Consider the following 17896-nt stretch of genomic DNA (forward strand, 5'->3'; position numbering starts at 1 on the left):
TCTATCTATCTATCTATCTATCTATCTATCTATCTATCTATCTATCTATCTATCTATCTATCTATCTATCTATCTATTTTAATTACATTTTTCTGTATTAGGTTATAGTGATGGTTGTAGGCTTCATTTTTTGGAATAAAAATGCAATGCAAGCCTTGAAATTATTTTGTCAAGATTGATACGCTTGAGTGAACGTGATGTGAGTGACATTATAAGTTTTGTGCAGGTCACTGCAGGTGAGGGGACGCTGGCGCACGTATGTTGCTGCCGCTCCTCCCTGTTAACAACACTTTATATACTGTACACCCTGCCGTTCTTTCTTATATTCTGTAAGTGCCTTGAGCATGGGAAAGGTGCTATATAAATAAAATATATTATTATTATTATTGTGGCTACACTTGCACTTTAGAATTAATTTGAATGAGCTGATGCTTCTGCATTTTTATTTCAACATTAGACTAACAGTCCATGGTTTATTGAGGACTGAAGAAGCAAATGTAAATATAATTACCATTGTGGTATCTGATACAATATTTAAAGCTGCATTGTGTTATGCGATCTCATAAAATTCATTTGTCACATTTGTTTTCTGTTATTTTCTTCACAAATGATGGTTATTTGCATTGAGCAGTCCAAGGTGTCCAGTATCCAGGGTTTGAATCCCAGTCTCTATATGTGTCCTTTATACATATGTGTGGGATTTTCTAAGTATATTTCAGTATTAATTCTACATCCCAAAAATATTCATGCTAATCTAATTGACAATTCTGAACTGGCCCTGTGTGAGTGACAGTGTATTCATGAGTAGTCCTTGTGAAGGACTGTCACCCTGTCATGTACCTGATATTGTTAGAATACAGTCTGACTCTGCATGACCTTAAATTAAATTAAGTGGGTTTGAAATGTTGTGTTATGTGTTAGTCTCTGGTGTGAGCACCAATAAATAGTCAAGTGTTTCTCAAACTCAGGTCAAGGGAAGCACTGTGGCTGTTGGTCTTAGAATTGGTGATTTATTCCAGCTTTTTGAAACACTGGCACTTTGTATTTAACTTAGTTTACCTATCTACTTTACTTGTGTGATTTACTTAGAAAGTTCTGTGAACCCCTGCAGGACAGAGCAGTGTAGAAGTGAGGGGTGAAAGGTTAAGTAGCTTCACTTCATAGCTGCAGTGCCCTGGGTTCAGTCTCTAATCCAGTCACTACTGACTCTGTGATGTGTATTTGCCTGCTGTTCTGTTTTTTGTGGATTTTCACTAAGTAGTAGTCTGGTTTTGCCACTTCTTAAAGATGCGCATGTTAGGGATACTGGGAAGAGTTAACTTGTTATGAGTGAGTGTGTGCATGTACTGTACATATATGTGCACGTGTTTATATGAATGTTCCCTACAAACGGACTGGCATTCCATCTGGAACTGATTCCCAGCATGTACTCTTCTACCAGTCACATTTATGACATTTGTCATTTGCAAGTAAAAATAAAGATGGTGTTAAGCAGTATAGCATTATGTTCTGTTATATAATTATTAATCATTTGCTACTCCATGCCACTACTATATTTTGAGAATTTTTTTATAAGGCTTCACACAAAATGCATTAGTAACATAAATATACCTACAACAGGGAAGGAGTAGTTGAAGTGTAATTTGAGGAATCACTTTTTATCTTTGTTATTCTGTGGTAAAATGCCAGGTCATCTGTCATCTAACACTGGGAACGTCTCTGGTTACATTTCAATTGATTCCATTTCCTTGAAGATATCCTTTCCATTTTTTACTGTTTAAGTGTTAGCCCTCTAACACTGAAAATATGAAACAAAGAAAATGATATTAGTAGAAGATGAAGAAGAAAGGCCTCAGAGCTGGGCTGTCACTACAAAGTGGCTTCAATTGTCACAGTCCACCCTTGGACCTTGAAATCTGTCTCCTGCAGTTTCTTTTAAATATTATCTGAAATAAAGCAGTCTTTCTTATTTACCTACTATGTAACAATTTACTGATAAGACATCAGTGTTAGTGAAGATAAGAGTGCGTTCTAGGTATGTAGTTTGTATTTTTTTGCCATTGCTTTTACTTCAGCTTATCAAACTTCACTATCGTTTGCAATTACTTCATTTTCATTTTAATCATACAAATAAGTACAAATTAGCAGGTTTTTCCAGTCTTCTGATTAAATATGCTTTAGACAAGTAAAAAAAAATGACTGTGGTTAATCTTATAAAAGAAAACAAAATAAAGGTAAGCGGAAGATCAGCATATTTACCCATTTAGGGTGTGTCAGTACATAAAAGATAAAACATGTGAAATGTGGCAGTCTTGAAAGAGGAGCCGTCTGTTTCTTTGAGTCATGTCATTCACAGAGGAGGATGAATCCACACCTTGTTTTGAGGTGACTGAAGCTGAGCTGTTGGTGTTCGTGGGAAACTTTTTTTTTCACAGCATACAGTTCCAATGAAATTTTAGTATGTTCTCCAGATATCTACATGGAGTATTTTTGAGACTGATTTCTTCATGAAGTACATCCCAGAGATACAGTATGCATACTAGGTAAGTTCTACAATTATGCACGAGTGTGCTTTGACAATAAACTGGTGCCCTGTCTGGAGTTTTTCTTTACCCTGCAAGCTTTGACAGTTAAGAGTGCCTAGCCATCACTGCACTACTGACCACTTGTTCCATTTTTTTATATATGTATAGTATAATATAGTGTATATATATATATATATATATATATATATATATATATATATATATATATATATATATATATATATATATATAGTGGCAGTAGGGGGCGCTAGTGCTCCCTTGAACCCTCAGGTACCATGCTAGACACCGGATAAAAAGTCCAAGACTTCTTTATTAAATGACAACGTGCACAAAGCACCCTCCACACTACTCAAACTAAATAAACACAATAATAATATTCTCTTTCCTCCTCGCCCAGTCACTTCGCCCCTCTACCTCCCAGCTCAGTCCAGTGTCTGGACTGGCCCATAGTCCTTTTATACACCCTGACCCGGAGGTGTTCCTGCCCAATCAGACCACAGTTTCTTATTCCTTCCAGGTCAGGGTAAACAGTCCTTTTCTTCAACCCGGGAGGATGTCGTTCCTTCCTACTTACTCCCAGGTTATAGGGCACACAAGAGCCCTACAGCGACTCCCGGTGGCCCCCAAGGTATCCAGCAGGGCTGTGTATAAATACTACATAGTCCATGAGGTCCTGCTGGAACTCAGGGCACGATCCTGCTGTCGGGAGAGCTCCTCCAGGCGGCCTGGGGGTGAGGGCCGGAGCATGAAGCCGGCAGTCCTCCACTATATATATATATATATATATATATATATATATATATATATATATATATATATATATATATATATATATATATATATATATATATATATATATATATATATAATATATTCACACACATACAAATGGGAGGGAGCTAAAGGGCTCAAAAGAGGGTAATACCATGCCGGACCAGGGGGTGGCAGAGTACATTTATCCTTTCTCTCTCTCTACTGCATACCGACTATGGGAAATTCTGCATCGGGGCTGTCGACATAACTTTTGGTTCTGGTCCCAATTTCATCTCTTCCTCTAACTGGCTTTAAAAACACCATTTTGTGTGTTTTCAAATCAGTTCAGCTGCGGACTTGGCTCTATAAAAAGAAATTTTTCGTTTTTTTTCTCTTTGCTCTACCAAATCTTCAAGTACATGGGGGTGGCTTCCCCAAACCTTTTTGTGGTGTCCGTTGCATCGTTTTTCTCTATTCCTTGACTTGTGCTTTTCAATCACCTTATCACAGAGTCCCTCAGAGTGTTTCTTTTTTGTCTTCATTATGTAGGTTAGACACCCTGCTGATTCTCTACAAGTTGAACCTTGGAGAAGTAGGTGAATTTATGTTACAATCAATTGAAACCTCTTGACTACGGACAGGTTAATTTCTTTAACTAATTCTTGGACTTCTAAAGCCAATTGGCTGCACCAGTGATAATTTAGATGTATCTTATTATGCTTATGTGATCAGTTATTCTGTGTATTATATTTAAAAATACTTTAGACAACTTTGCAAAGATCTGTTTTCATTCTGACATTAAACATCATTTTCTTTCTTTAGTATCAAAAATCCAAATTAGAGCCACTGTGTTTCAGAATTGTATGAAAATAAAACAGCAATACTTTTTAGACACTTTAAGTGCAAATTATGAATGAGTGGGGTCGCAGTATTGACTCCCGTCTTGCTGATCCTAAAATTGTGACTGAGTAACAATAATAACCTCTGAAACGGCAGTCGACTGCGAGTTAAATGTTTATCTACTGGTAGACTCAGGGAGCTGTGACACAGCGAGGTCATAATTGTTTAGTTTTTCTTCCCATTTATTACAGTACAAGTGATTTGAAAATCTTTTTTGAGAAACATTCATCAGCCAGACTTCACTCACAGACTGTGTAGACTCATACAGATGACGTCAGAGTATTTCTCTGTGATGTGGTTTTTTGATGTCTGGCAGTTTTACACCGTATAATGACAGACTTTCCATCTTTCATACCCCATTTAGACTCTTTCATTATTCTGTATGCCACTTTCTGCAAGCACTAGCAAAATATTTCAGTTTATCAATGGTTCTGATGTTGTCACTCACATATGCAAAACAATCTACAGAATACTTTGAGCCTCTTACCAGCATGAGGTATTAATTTAACTGTCCTTCTTCTTTTCTGTTAACACTTTCTTCAGACTTGATCCCCTGTGAAGTATTAACATACTTCTAGTGAAGCTGAATATTCATGCCAAGGTCCTGCCAGGCAGCAGATCTCACAATCATATAGGTTAGTTCCAATAGATGACTTTCTTTTCTGGCTAAGGATAATCTTCAAGATTGTTATCCTCAGCAAGTGGTTTGTGTGGTCTGACTTAGTGGCTTTGACTTTGGACTGGATGCCATTACATTGCAGGTTTGGATCCTTACAAGTGTTCTTACTGGATGAGCCTAAATAAAAAATATAGTAAACTTCATGAACTGTAAAAAAACAAAAAGTACATCTGAGATATTTGTGAGTAACATATAAAGTAACAAATTAATTTTTAATTACAAACAGAATGCTGACACTGCAACCATAATAAGCAGCAAAGTGTATTTGTCTGCTTTGTTTATGTCATATCTCTCTCTTAAATATATTTCTCTTCTGGTTCGTCCTGCTTCCTCTTCAAACCTGGTCCCACCCACATGCAGCCCACACGGTATTTTTCGATTCCTATTCGTCCTCTTCCAAACCCTTCCCCATGCTGCCTGCAGCCTCCCATACTCCTCCACACCATTTTTTTCGAGTCCTATTCCTCCTTCAGACTACTGCGTTCCCCGCTCCTCTCTCATGACCCCATTGGTGTCATGTCACCGCCCGATATCTAACCTGACCGCGTGACCTTTCATTTCGGCCATGTCTGCGCCTGGGAGTCTTTTCTGTAGCTTGCTACAGGAAGGTACTCTCTTGACCATTGCCATTGGTTTCGCTCCTTGCTATTTTCATTATACTGCGACAGATGTTTCCTAAGCCTTTGTTATAAAATGAATGACAGTATCTTCTCTGTCGACGGGTTTTTGTACAACGTCATCTGTATTCCGGGATCCGGCAACTGCCTGTTCCTATCAGTGGGTTATTTCTTGACACAAACGGTTGACGAAGGCAATGTACTCTCACTACGACATAGGACAGTAGATTTCGTTGCATCACATTGGAACAGATTTGGAGACATTCTTCCTGTTATTCTTTCCAATGCAAGTTGAGTTATCGAGTACTATCGATACATAGCAACATCTACAGTTTATGGTGGTGAAGGTGAAATTAATGCTTTTTCCAAGATTAGATCTTTCGACTCATTATCTGTCGTCTCCAGCAAAACACCTATTCACAACTACGTCTTTCAAGAAGTATTTCTTTCTTCTTAATTTCTGAATTCCTTTCTCACCATTTTCCGTTCCTATTCTTACACTGCACTATGCTACAGCAGGCATCCACTAGTAAACCTATAAAATACTTGAAACCCTATGACAGTTTCAGGCGCAAGGCTCATGTTCATTTGTGGTATATACTCACCCTTCTACCTCATGCTGTCCTTTTTTTGTGGACATTTAAATATATAACTCTTAGCTTTTGTGCACACCTTAAAGTCGACACTTTTATGACTTTATTAACATTAATGTTTATTATTTGTAAGTCAATTTGGAAAAAGATGTTTTCTTTTTTTTTACGTAAGCCACTGATTTAATTACATATGAAATATCCATCCATTTTCCAACCCGCTGAATCCGAATAAGGTCATGGGGGTCTGCTGGAGCCAATCCCAGCCAACACAGGGCACAAGGCAGGAACCAATCCTGGGCAGGGTGCCAACCCACTGCAGGACACACACCCAGGCCAATTCAGAATCACCAATCCACCTAACCTGCATGTCTTTGGATTGTGGGAGGAAACCAGAGCACCCGGAGGAAACCCACGCAGACACGGGGAGAACATGCAAACTCCACGCAGGGAGGACCCGGGAAGCGAACCCAGGTCTCCTAACTGCGAGGCAGCAGCGCTACCACTGCGCCACCGTGCCGCCCCCATATGAAATATAAAATGTCTAAAATAATACAGCCAAATTATTTATTTAAAAACACAGGTATTGTTTTGTTTGGAGCATATGGTGTATGTTTATTTAATGTATGTCTTTGTATTAAATATGTTGCACCAAATTAATCAACACTTTCATCCAAACTACAATTAACAGCTGTCTGTTATTACTTAAACTAGTAATAAAATTATTATAAATAATAAACCTTACCTAGACTATTAAAAACATTTCTAATTTGCAGTCCTGAAAAGGCTGAGGTGCACAAATAACGATAACATTGATAAAAATAGACGTTTGTCTAATATGTGATGTAGCTGTTTTTTTCTGTAAAAACTTTGGATTTCAACTTAAGAAGGAAAAATACTGTTATTAAATTACAGAGTTTCACATTTTACAGTAACCAAGACAAAACTTGACAATTTTGAAAGAAGAAAAATATACTACAGTATATTTACACAAAGTGCATTTGATATAATTTTAAAATAAACAAAAATCAAATGCATTTGTTTAAGGAGGAAGTGACTCAAAAATCAAATTAATGTTTTAGGTGTCTTCCATTCTCATGCCTCCTATATGAGTCCTTCATTTCTCTCTGTTCAGCTCCTCCTTCTTAGGTCTGTGCTGGGTCTGACAGAGTGATGTGGCAAGTAAAAAACTCTTGTCCAATATTTTTACATAGAAAGAAAAGTCGATCACTTCCCTTCCCATGGATCTTCGTGTTGCTTTGCTGCCAACCGCTTTTGTTCACGTGCTTGCTGAAGCTTTTTCTTTTCTGCCTCTCTCTCCTCCCTGGTTTGTGGACTCCGAACACCTAATGCTCCAATTGCCAACCTGCGAGTAAGAGCTGCACTTGTCTGAGGATGTTCTTTAGCAGGTAAGAGATAATCTGAGCACCTCCTGGCTTTGTTTTTTGATGCTGAGGATGCCTGGAAAAGTGGTCTGACTTTCAACATTGGATGTTTCAACTTTAAGGCATCACAAGTTGTAATTGGGCTACAAAAATGTCCCAGGGCATGGGTATCATCCACCCATTTGACATCAAATCCCTTTTGGTGGAAACTGTTAAAGGCCCGTAGAAGATCCTCAGTTTTAAATTCTGTGGGAAAATTATATATTTCAATAATGTGTTACAACTCGTCTTCTCTGAGCTCTAAATCAGGTTCCGCTGTGTAATTATAGTAATCATACTGAGGATCTTGAATGGACTTCTTTGATTTCTTCTCTTGTTTAATCATCTCATCCAACAAATGAGGATCAAGGCAGTCACCATCATCATCAAACATGGTGTCCCAGCTCTCTTGGTCATTATGCTCTTCTTTTCCAACTGTTACTAAAATATCTGACCCTTCTTCTAGGATTTTGAGGTCAAGTGGTAATAGTATTTCCACAACACTGTTTTCATGGTTGCAACTTTGTTCCAAGTTCAGTGAATCCTCAACTTTAGACTCCACTAATGAAGTGTCCGGATTTCTTGATTCAAGATCTGGGGACAATCTAGGGACACTTTCCTCTGGAAATACCTTTACAGTGAATTCTTCAGTGAGATGATTCAAGTTATGTTTCTTAGTTTTCAGCAGTTAGAGCCATCCAGTGGCATTGTGGCTACCACAGTTCCCTAATAAGTCCAGGATCTGAATTACTTTTTCAGCCAAGGGCCCAACTGTGTAAAGCTTGTGTGTTTGTGCAGTGTCCATTTCAGTTTTCACTGGGTACTTCATCCTCCTGTCCCCACTCCCCCAAAATCAAAGTCGAAGAAGGTAGAATTGGAAATGTTAATTGGCCCTGTGTAACTGAATGTTGTTATGTGTCCAGATATGCTCTGTGATGACTTTCATGCCAATTGTGGCAGGTTCCAGGATTATAGGGAGCCAAAGACTATCTTGTCTGCATCAGGCACAGATCTACACCTGGATGTAGTGTCAGGGCACGCTTGTGTATTTACATTTCTACACAGTCTTCCTAGGATAATTTAGTGTTGCTGTTCATTTCAATGTGAATGTTAGGAATGTGGAGGAAAAACAGGACTGGACCAACCTTATAAAACTTCCTGAGAAAGCCCCGCCCCTTCCAGATCCAGCACTATAAAGCCAGACGACTGACAGGAAGGAGGCATCCTTTTTTGACCTGATGTCTAACAAAGATGGAGTAGCAAAGTTTTCTATTGTGCCAACACACACTTGTTTTCTTTTGGATCATTAAACAGTGTTTTTCAGGTACAGGTAGTGCCTCAAAATTCTCTACAGTGGTCTGTTTCTAGATAGATAGATAGATAGATAGATAGATAGATAGATAGATAGATAGATAGATAGATAGATAGATAGTGTCATAAGTGACACGAGTTGGCTGTCATCCCGGCCGGGACAGATGGTTGCTTACCAGGCTGGGAAGCATATATAATGAAAGGATGGAAGGAGACAACCTTCCAGGGCCGTGTGTTCCCCCAGCGTAATAGGTGGTAGCATCCCTCTAGAAATGCCCAGGGGAGCTGAAGGGAGGAAGATTGCTTAATTTAAGGAGGTTCCACCTGACCCAGAACTGCTTCATGGATGTAACGTAGTAGCACTGGAAGTAATCCTGAGCCTGGCATCAAGGAAGCTGCTCCACCTAACCCAGGCAAGTTGGAGTCCTGAGAGAAGAAGGACAGTGCTTACCAGAGAGGAATGGAGGAGGGTAAAGAGAAGGAAGAGGAGTGTTTATTGTAAAGGTATTGTACTTAACAAAAAAAGCCTTTTGAACATGGGATTTGTGTCTTTGAAGTTGTGTCTGGGTTTTGGCTCTACTATGCCCCCAAGAGATAACAGCAGATAGACAGATAGATAGATAGATAGATAGATAGATAGATAGATAGATAGATAGATAGATAGATAGATAGATAGATAGATAGATAGATAGATACTTTGAAATAATCACTGAAATGCTGGCAGTCATTAAATTCCGAAATTGCAGAAGTCATACAATGAAACATATTTCCTAAGTGTAAATGAGTCAAATAACCTGTCGCCCATTCATTTAGTAAATGAATACAAAGAGTCAAATTCAGCACATTGTAATTAACAGTGTAACTGCATTGACAAAAAGGAATTACAAGAATTTTCCTGGTTAATACAAAACCAGGATTAAAGGTTATAATTGGTAATGAGAAGGTTTACATAGTTACACATGATTAATTTACTTTTTATGTAAATGCAGTTGGCTGCTCAGAGTTTGAAATGAGTTATGAAAATAAAAGAGTTTATTATTGAAATAATGCCTGTGTCATGTTCACAAACACAGAGCCGGTTTTATGTTTTCCAGGAAAATCACAGCCTGCAGAGAAACTAGAACCACTTACCTCACACTCCAGAGTTGTTTTTTTTCAGATTTTCTAAAGGAATTTGACTAGGTCACAGGAGAGTGACTATTGCAGGTATATGAACAATCATTAACACTATATACAGTGAATTGATTATGGCTTTCAAATTTTCTTTTATTCTTTTTGGTTGCTTACAATTGCGGCATCAGACTCAGGACAAGAGCCAAGCCTGAATGTTGTGAACCATTGAAATCATGCACAATCACTGCTACTAGGCTGGGTCAGTGCTGCCAATTGACCATCCTGCATAGTTTAGGTGAGATAAATCCATACAGACAAGTGAAAATTCAGTGAACTCAGGGATACCACGGCCATGCCAGAATTAGAAACCATCCTCCTAGAGCAGTGAGTCAGCTACACCACCAAATAATGTGTATTCTACTTATAATACTAAAATACCAGATGCTGAACACCATTTTCACAATTAGGAAAATTACATATTTAACTGCATTGTAATCAGACAACAGAAGAATTCACTATCCTGGGATTCCCAAGAGAATACCTTGGCATAGACAAGGTAACTAAACAAGCAGTATATTTCACAAAGAACTCACACAACCAGTAACTATCACACAGGTTTTATATTAAACAATAATAATAAAATGAGCGTTGTCTGTGCAGTACAGAACATGTGGAAACATCAGAATATAATATTTGTGCAAGGAAATCATGGTATCCTGAAAACTAAAAACTGGCAAATATAACATTCCCTGCTATGAGGAAAATGGAGAAGCTTCCAAATGTGGCTTCCAGCTGGGAAAGAAAATGAAAAGTCTGACTGAAACAGGGAGGTGGCATCTCTTTGTTATATCTTCCAAGGTAAAATAAATATGTTGAAACAAACCACATATTGTGTCATGTTCATCTGGAACGGAATTAACTGTGAGCTGGACCCGATGAACAATGACAGTGTAGCACAGATGGTTTCTCACATGCATTGTCTTGCCAAGAAACTTCCTGCCTTGAAAAAAAATGGCATTGTTCACCATGTAGAAGGAGGATTGTGTAGATTGGTTAAAATTTGTTAAAATTTAAAAATACCTGAATTTCACTAGAAAATATTGCTTCCACTGTTAGCAGTTAGCTTAGAAGTGAATCACTAAACTTGTCATTTTGTCCATATTTCTGTTAGGCCTGCTGTCCTGCTTGTCAAGAACTTACAGTTCCAACTTGCTGGATTTACTACAGTACTTGTAACCCTAGTCACAAATTGCATTTTAGATTACAGTGGAGTGGATGAATAGATGGACTGCATTTTCCTGTTCCTTAATGCCTACAGTATTTAATTTTTAGTAAAATAATTGAAATGAGCATAAATTTTATATATTATGCCTACACCCCTAAATTGGATAAAGAAATGCACAGATGGTTCAGAATGGTTGATTATTCACATTGCTGTTTTAACAAATATAGGTAGCACATTAAAGGCAAATGATTGTAATATTCATTAGTAATTTGACAAGCTAATGCAGTATTTAGTGTAGCTACCTCATATCTCAAGAAGAGTGCATTCAGATCTTGGCCAGATTACTGTCTGTTGTGAGTGTCTTCTCCTTCTTGTCATGATGTCTGAACTGCGAGTGCTTGGAGGAAATGGGGGAACAGAAATGGAGCTCCAGGGACCTAAATAGCTGGTATTGCTTATTGAGGACAATGGAAGTCTAAGGAGGACAGGGATTCCCATTGAGCTCTAGAAATACTACAGTGGGATGCACAAGTTTGGGCAACCTTGTTAATAGTCATTGTTTTCCTGTATAAATCGTTGTTTGTTACGATAAAAAATGTCAGTTAAATATATCATATAGGAGACACACACAGTGATATTTGAGAAGTGAAATGAAGTTTATTGGATTTACAGAAAGTGTGCAATAATTGTTCAAACAAAATCAGGCAGGTGCATAAATTTGGGCACCACAAAAAAGAAATTAAATCAATATTTAGTAGACCTTTTGCAGAAATGACAGCCTCTAAACGCTTCCTGTAGGTTCCAATGAGAGTCTGGATTGTGGTTGAAGGTATTTTGGACCATTCCTCTTTACAAAACATCTCTAGTTCATTCAGGTTTGATGGCTTCCGAGCATGGACAGCTCTCTTTAACTCACACCACAGATTTTCAATTATATTCAGGTCTGGGGACTGAGATGGCCATTCCAGAACGTTGTACTTGTTCCTCTGCATGAATGCCTTAGTGGATTTTGAGCAGTGTTTCAGGTCGTTGTCTTGTTGAAAGATCCAGCCCCGGTGCAGCTTCAGCTTTGTCACTGATTCCTGGACATTGGTCTCCAGAATCTGCTGATACTGAGTGGAATCCATGCGTCCCTCAACTTTGACAAGATTCCCAGTCCCTGCACTGGCCACACAGCCCCACAGCATGATGGAACCACCACCATATTTTACTGTAGGTAGCAGGTGTTTTTCTTGGAATGCTGTGTTCTTTTTCCTCCATGCATAACGCCCTTGTTATGCCCAAATAACTCAATTTTAGTTTCATCAGTCCACAGCACCTTATTCCAAAATGAAGCTGGCTTGTCCAAATGTGCTTGAGCATACCTCAAGCGGCTCTGTTTGTGCTGTGGGCAGAGAAAAGGCTTCCTCTGCATCACTCTGCATACAGCATCTCCTTGTGTAAAGTGCTCCGAATGGTTGAACGATGCACAGTGACTCCATCTGCTGCAAGATGATGTTGTAGGTCTTTGGTGCTGGTCTGTGGGTTGACTCTGACTGTTCTCACCATTCATCGCTTCTGTCTATCCGAAATCTTTCTTGGTCTGCCACTTCGAGCCTTAACTTGAACTGAGCCTGTGGTCTTCCATTTCCTCAGTATGTTCCTAACTGTGGAAACAGACAGCTTCAATCTCTGGGACAGCTTTCTGTATCCTTCCCCTAAACCATGATGGTGAACAATCTTTGTCTTCAGGTCATTTGAGAGTTGTTTTGTGACCCCCATGTTGCTACTCTTCAGAGAAAATTAAAGGAGGAGGGAAACTTACAATTGACCCCCTTAAATACTCTTTCTCATTATAGGATTCACCTGTGTATGTAGGTCAGGGGTCACTGAGCTTACCAAGCCAATTTGAGTTCCAATAATTAGTTCTAAAAGTTTTGGAATCAATAAAATGACAACGGTGCCCAAATTTATGCACCTGCCTGATTTTGTTTGAACAATTATTGCACACTTTCTGTAAATCCAATAAACTTCATTTCACTTCTCAAATATCATTGTGTGTGTCTCCTATATGATATATTTAACTGACATTTTTTATCGTAACAACCAACGATTTGTACAGGAAAATAGTGACTATTAACAAGGTTGCCCAAAGTTTTGCATCCCACTGTATAAGGGTCCAATGTTCTGATCACTTGGCCCTGGAGGCAGGCAAAAGGGCAGACTGGAGATAAAGTAGCCAGTTCACTTCTAGCAGTCCTCATATAAACAATTACTTCTGAATTTGAGTCCTGACTCTACTTTTTTGGGCATGGGCTACAGGCCAGAAGCTTTAGGGGGCACAATTAATGTGTTTGTAATGAACATTAGGAATGTATTTAATAAACATATTTACATCCAGTGTGGATGTGGATTCCTTCATTTATTCTTGGGTTGACTGAGTATCCCTCACCAGTCACAGAGTATGGAGTTTGTGTGTTTTTCCTGTAAATAGGAGTTTTTTTCTGGGTGTTCCCATTTGCTTTCAGCTTCCTAAGCACCATACAGATAGGTTTACTGGTGATTTAAAACAGCCCAATTTATGGGAAGCTGAAGCTTATGCAGGCCGCATCCAACACAAAACAGAAATCCAAACCTTTCCAGCAGGATTTGTGAATACCGAGATTTGTTCATTTTGTTCAGGCTTTATAAATTTAATACTGTATAATTAGGTGAAATATCAATATTTTTAACTTCAGCATTATGAAGATCTACTTATTGTTGATATGAATTATTGATATGATGAAATTGCCACAATTCCATTTTGTTTGTATTACAAGTACTGCCATTGAGTGGTCCCATTGTTGCTCCGTTTGTGCATTAGCTGGTAGAGCAATTTATGGGAATCATGTTAGGTGACATCATTAACATCACAATTTATTAGTGATTGTCATGCAAGTTTTTATATCTCAATAGCTTTCTGTGTTTTTCTGGTTTTGATTCAATGCATACAATCTCACAACTGTGCTTACTGCCAATAGTTTTTGGTTAATATTCTGGCATTGATTAAAGATGGGATTGATTTAATGGTTTTGACCTTACCCAGTTTCATTTCCAGTTTAATCTTCTGGCCTGCTTCATCTGACTATGTGACCTTCCATTCTTTCTTGGTCATTCAACACTTCTGCTGCCTTGTTGGTTACTATTTATTAGTATCTTAAGGTCTCTATCACATTGTTAACTTTTCCATGTATATCGGCTGTTGTAGTCTTCAGATTTTCACTTCTGTCACTACGTCTGTGTTCTTGTAGAGCTCCATGACTTCAGCAATAGTCCTATTCTCAATGTGCCATCTTCATTTATGGCCAGGATATCTTCCTTAAGACTTTTCTTTCCCAGCTTTGCAGCATGTTTTCCATACTTTTTGTTAATGTCCAACATTTAGTCTCATACAGAAATACTGGTTTATAAATATTTAGTTTCCTGGTCAACAGACTTGACTTCAATAGTACTTGTACTGAGTTTATTCTTGCTTTAATTTCAGAATGCATCTCATAGTTTTCATTATAGATTACTGCTAAATATTTGAATTCATTCACCTTCTTCAAAGTTTTATTGCTCTAGTGCAATGACTTTACATCACTAAATCTTCCAATACACTTTATGCTTAGAATGTATGTTGTTTTGTCCTAATTGATTTGCAGACGTATTATTCTCTTAAATTTTTTAGTAAGTAATCTTTCTTTCTCTATCATGCTATTTTGGTTTCTAGCAACTTGAACAACATCATTGGCATTGACTAAACTTTGAATTTCCCCTTGGGATTAATAAAGTATCTATCTATCTATCTATCTATCTATCTATCTATCTATCCATCCATCCATCCATCCATCCATCCATCCATCCATCCATCCATCCATCCATCCACTGTGTCATGCTATTATAAATATGAACACATGAGTTTATATTTAGCTTCCAGCCCTGCATCTCAAGTGTAGAATAAACCTCACTGCGGAGCATCTCCTTGCCTAAATCCTTGATTATTGTGAAAAACATTCTACAGCTAACCTTTTACCCTTACTTTACTATTTGTATCTTGTAGCTTCATAACTAAAAGGCCTGTTTATAATCTACAAATAGTTGATGCAAAGCTGTATTCTATTCATGACTTTTTTCATGTATAGCTCTTAATATGAAAATATGATCAGTGGTGGACCGACCCTTCCTGAATCCAGCTTGGTAGCCTGTTGCATTTTCTTCTACATATTTCTCCAGCTTCTTAGCTAATACCTTGGAGAAAACGTTGCATGCAGCATTCAATAATGTTCTTTCTCTGTAGTTACTACACTCTGCTTTATCTTTCTTTTTTGTGAACTGGGCATATGATGCCCACCTTCCATTTTTGTGGCATTTGCTCATGTCTCCAAACTTTTTGAATTAGCTTATACATTTGTCTAGCTATCCTTTGTCACTCATATTTCAAGAGCTTAGCTGCCATACCATCCTCTCCAGGTTGTTCTTCATTGATTTTATTACTTCCTCTGCTTCCTGTATTTGTGGTCCCCCTATAGTGTTTTCTTCTCTCTCCGGGCCAAGAAGTGCCCATTCCTCAGTATTTTCTATTCTTTCAACTTATTATTGAGAAGATCTTCAAAATATTCAGCCCATTTTCCAAGAATCTAACATTCATCTTCAATTATCATACCATTTCTTTTGTAAATATTTGTTCTTGGTTAGAAACCTTTCTTAAACTCTGTAATTCTTAAGTACAAATTTCTACTGTCTTTTCCTGCTCATTTATTTAATTTCTTCCAGACTTTTCCTTCCCAATACTCTGTTGTTCCTTCTTCTTCTCTTCTTTTTATTAAATATTTCTCCACACTATATCTTGTTCTTCTTTGAATCATTTTAGCTCTCATCTTATTTTCTATCTCCTAGTACTTTCTAGTACTCTTCTTACCACCACTTTTTCCTCTTTAGTGCCTTTACATGTCCAAATGTTTCAGCTTCAGTATTAACTGTAATACCCTTGAGCAAGTTCCATTTTTCATTAATGCCATCTCATGGCTTCTCTTCAATTCTTGGTATTCATATTTGCTCCACAGTATTGACAGGCATTGATGATGTCAGTTCCATGCTTTCCATCTATTAAGACATGATCAGTTTGATTCTGGGTTATGCTGTCACAAGATCTCCTTGTTACCTTATGAATTGTCTTATTAGAAAATTAAGTGCTACTCACTGTCATATAGCAAAATCAGTCAGCCAGGTGCCATTGTCATCGGTTAATTCATGAATGCTTTCTGTTCTAATCATAGGCCTATACATTTTTTCCTTAGCAACCTGTGCATTCGTATCTTCTGAAAGGATTTTTACATCATATTTCAGCAGTTTCCTAAATGTTTCTTCTAGTTTTACTTAAAGGAAAATTTGTTTTCTTTATTTACTTGTTCAGTTGGTGTATATACACAAATTATTGTTAACCATCAACAACGTCATTTTTATTGTACATATCTTTAATTAATTGCTTGGAATTCAATTACTTCTCTTTTCAAGTCCTTCCAAACTGCAAATCCTGTGCCGAAAGTGCTGTTCGTGCCCACTCTAGAACACAGTGTCTTCTCTTGCATGGTGGTTTCTTTCCTTCTGATTTCCTACAATGCAGTTATATCCACTTTATATTTATTCAGTTCAGCCTTTACGTTTCTTATTGCTCCTGGTTTGTAGAGGCTTCTCAAATGCAATGATGCTAAAAACAATCTTGCGTATCTTTAACAAACTTAGTTTGTTTCTGATATTCCATTGGGGATTTTTCATTGTTTGGCCTGGCTGCGTTAAATTGTTTTCGAGACTGAGTTGTAGGCCCTGTGCTCAGCCTCCAATCTGGAGGACCACAAACTTTGATTTGGGGGTGTTCTTCTCCTAGACAGTCACCTTCACAAAGTTTGTCGAAGCTCACATGGTCTCTCTATGACACAGTTGACTGGTTCATCAGCTACTTCACTGCCATTCTTCTTTACTTACAATTAAATTATTAATTCAGAACACCCATCTTGATATATAATACGCTACCGTGGCTGTCCATTTGTCTGTCCAGTATTTTAAATCACCTGTAGCTCACAAACCTTTTGACCTCAAATTTGGTACTACAGGGTAGAATAAAGAAAGAATAAAGTTACGTTAAAACCAAGCACACCATTGTTTTTCTTGTGAAATTCCCAATAAGTTTGATGTGTCACATGACCCTCTTCCTATTGAAAAAACAAAAGTTGGATCCAAAATGGCCAACTTCAAAATGGCCACCATGGTCACCACCCATCTTGAAAAGTTTCCCCCCCTCACATATACTAATGTGCCACAAACAGGAAGTTAATATCACCAACCATTCCCATTTTATTAAGGTGTATCCATATAAATGGCCCACCTTGTACTATCCGCTTTTGGGATTATGATTGACCTCCAATGTTATTTCTCTTTTTATTTCTAGTTTATTGTAGAATCAACTCTCAGCAGCGGCCAGCAGGGCGGCAGTGTAGCACAATGCATAAGGGCACCGTTCTCATCCCTACCACCTTCGCCGTCAGTTCCCCTACCTCTTTATATCTTAAATCATTCTTGAGGCAGATTGAAGACTTAAGTGCCACCTTAAGTGAAAAATGAAGGAAACCCTACTAAGGAATTGCAACACAAACACTGACTTAATCAGTTTTAACGCGAAAAGATGCCGACGAAAGAAGAGAAGAAAGGAGTCACTAGGGTGGAGAAAAGAAGAGCTGCTCA

At 38.0% G+C, this 17896-nt stretch overlaps 1 protein-coding gene across 1 annotated transcript; it reads right to left on the reverse strand.

Annotated features, from left to right (window-relative positions):
- Positions 1-7312: 7312 nt before the first annotated feature.
- Positions 7313-8338, reverse strand: LOC120543299 (coiled-coil domain-containing protein R3HCC1L-like). The gene is given in 2 exon segments (XM_039776335.1): positions 7313-8140; positions 8261-8338. Coding segments are annotated over 2 exon segments (906 nt in total).
- Between the last annotated feature and the right edge of the window lie 9558 nt (positions 8339-17896).

The sequence above is a fragment of the Polypterus senegalus genome, chromosome 13 (assembly GCF_016835505.1).
Source record: "Polypterus senegalus isolate Bchr_013 chromosome 13, ASM1683550v1, whole genome shotgun sequence".
Lineage (NCBI taxonomy): Eukaryota > Metazoa > Chordata > Cladistia > Polypteriformes > Polypteridae > Polypterus > Polypterus senegalus.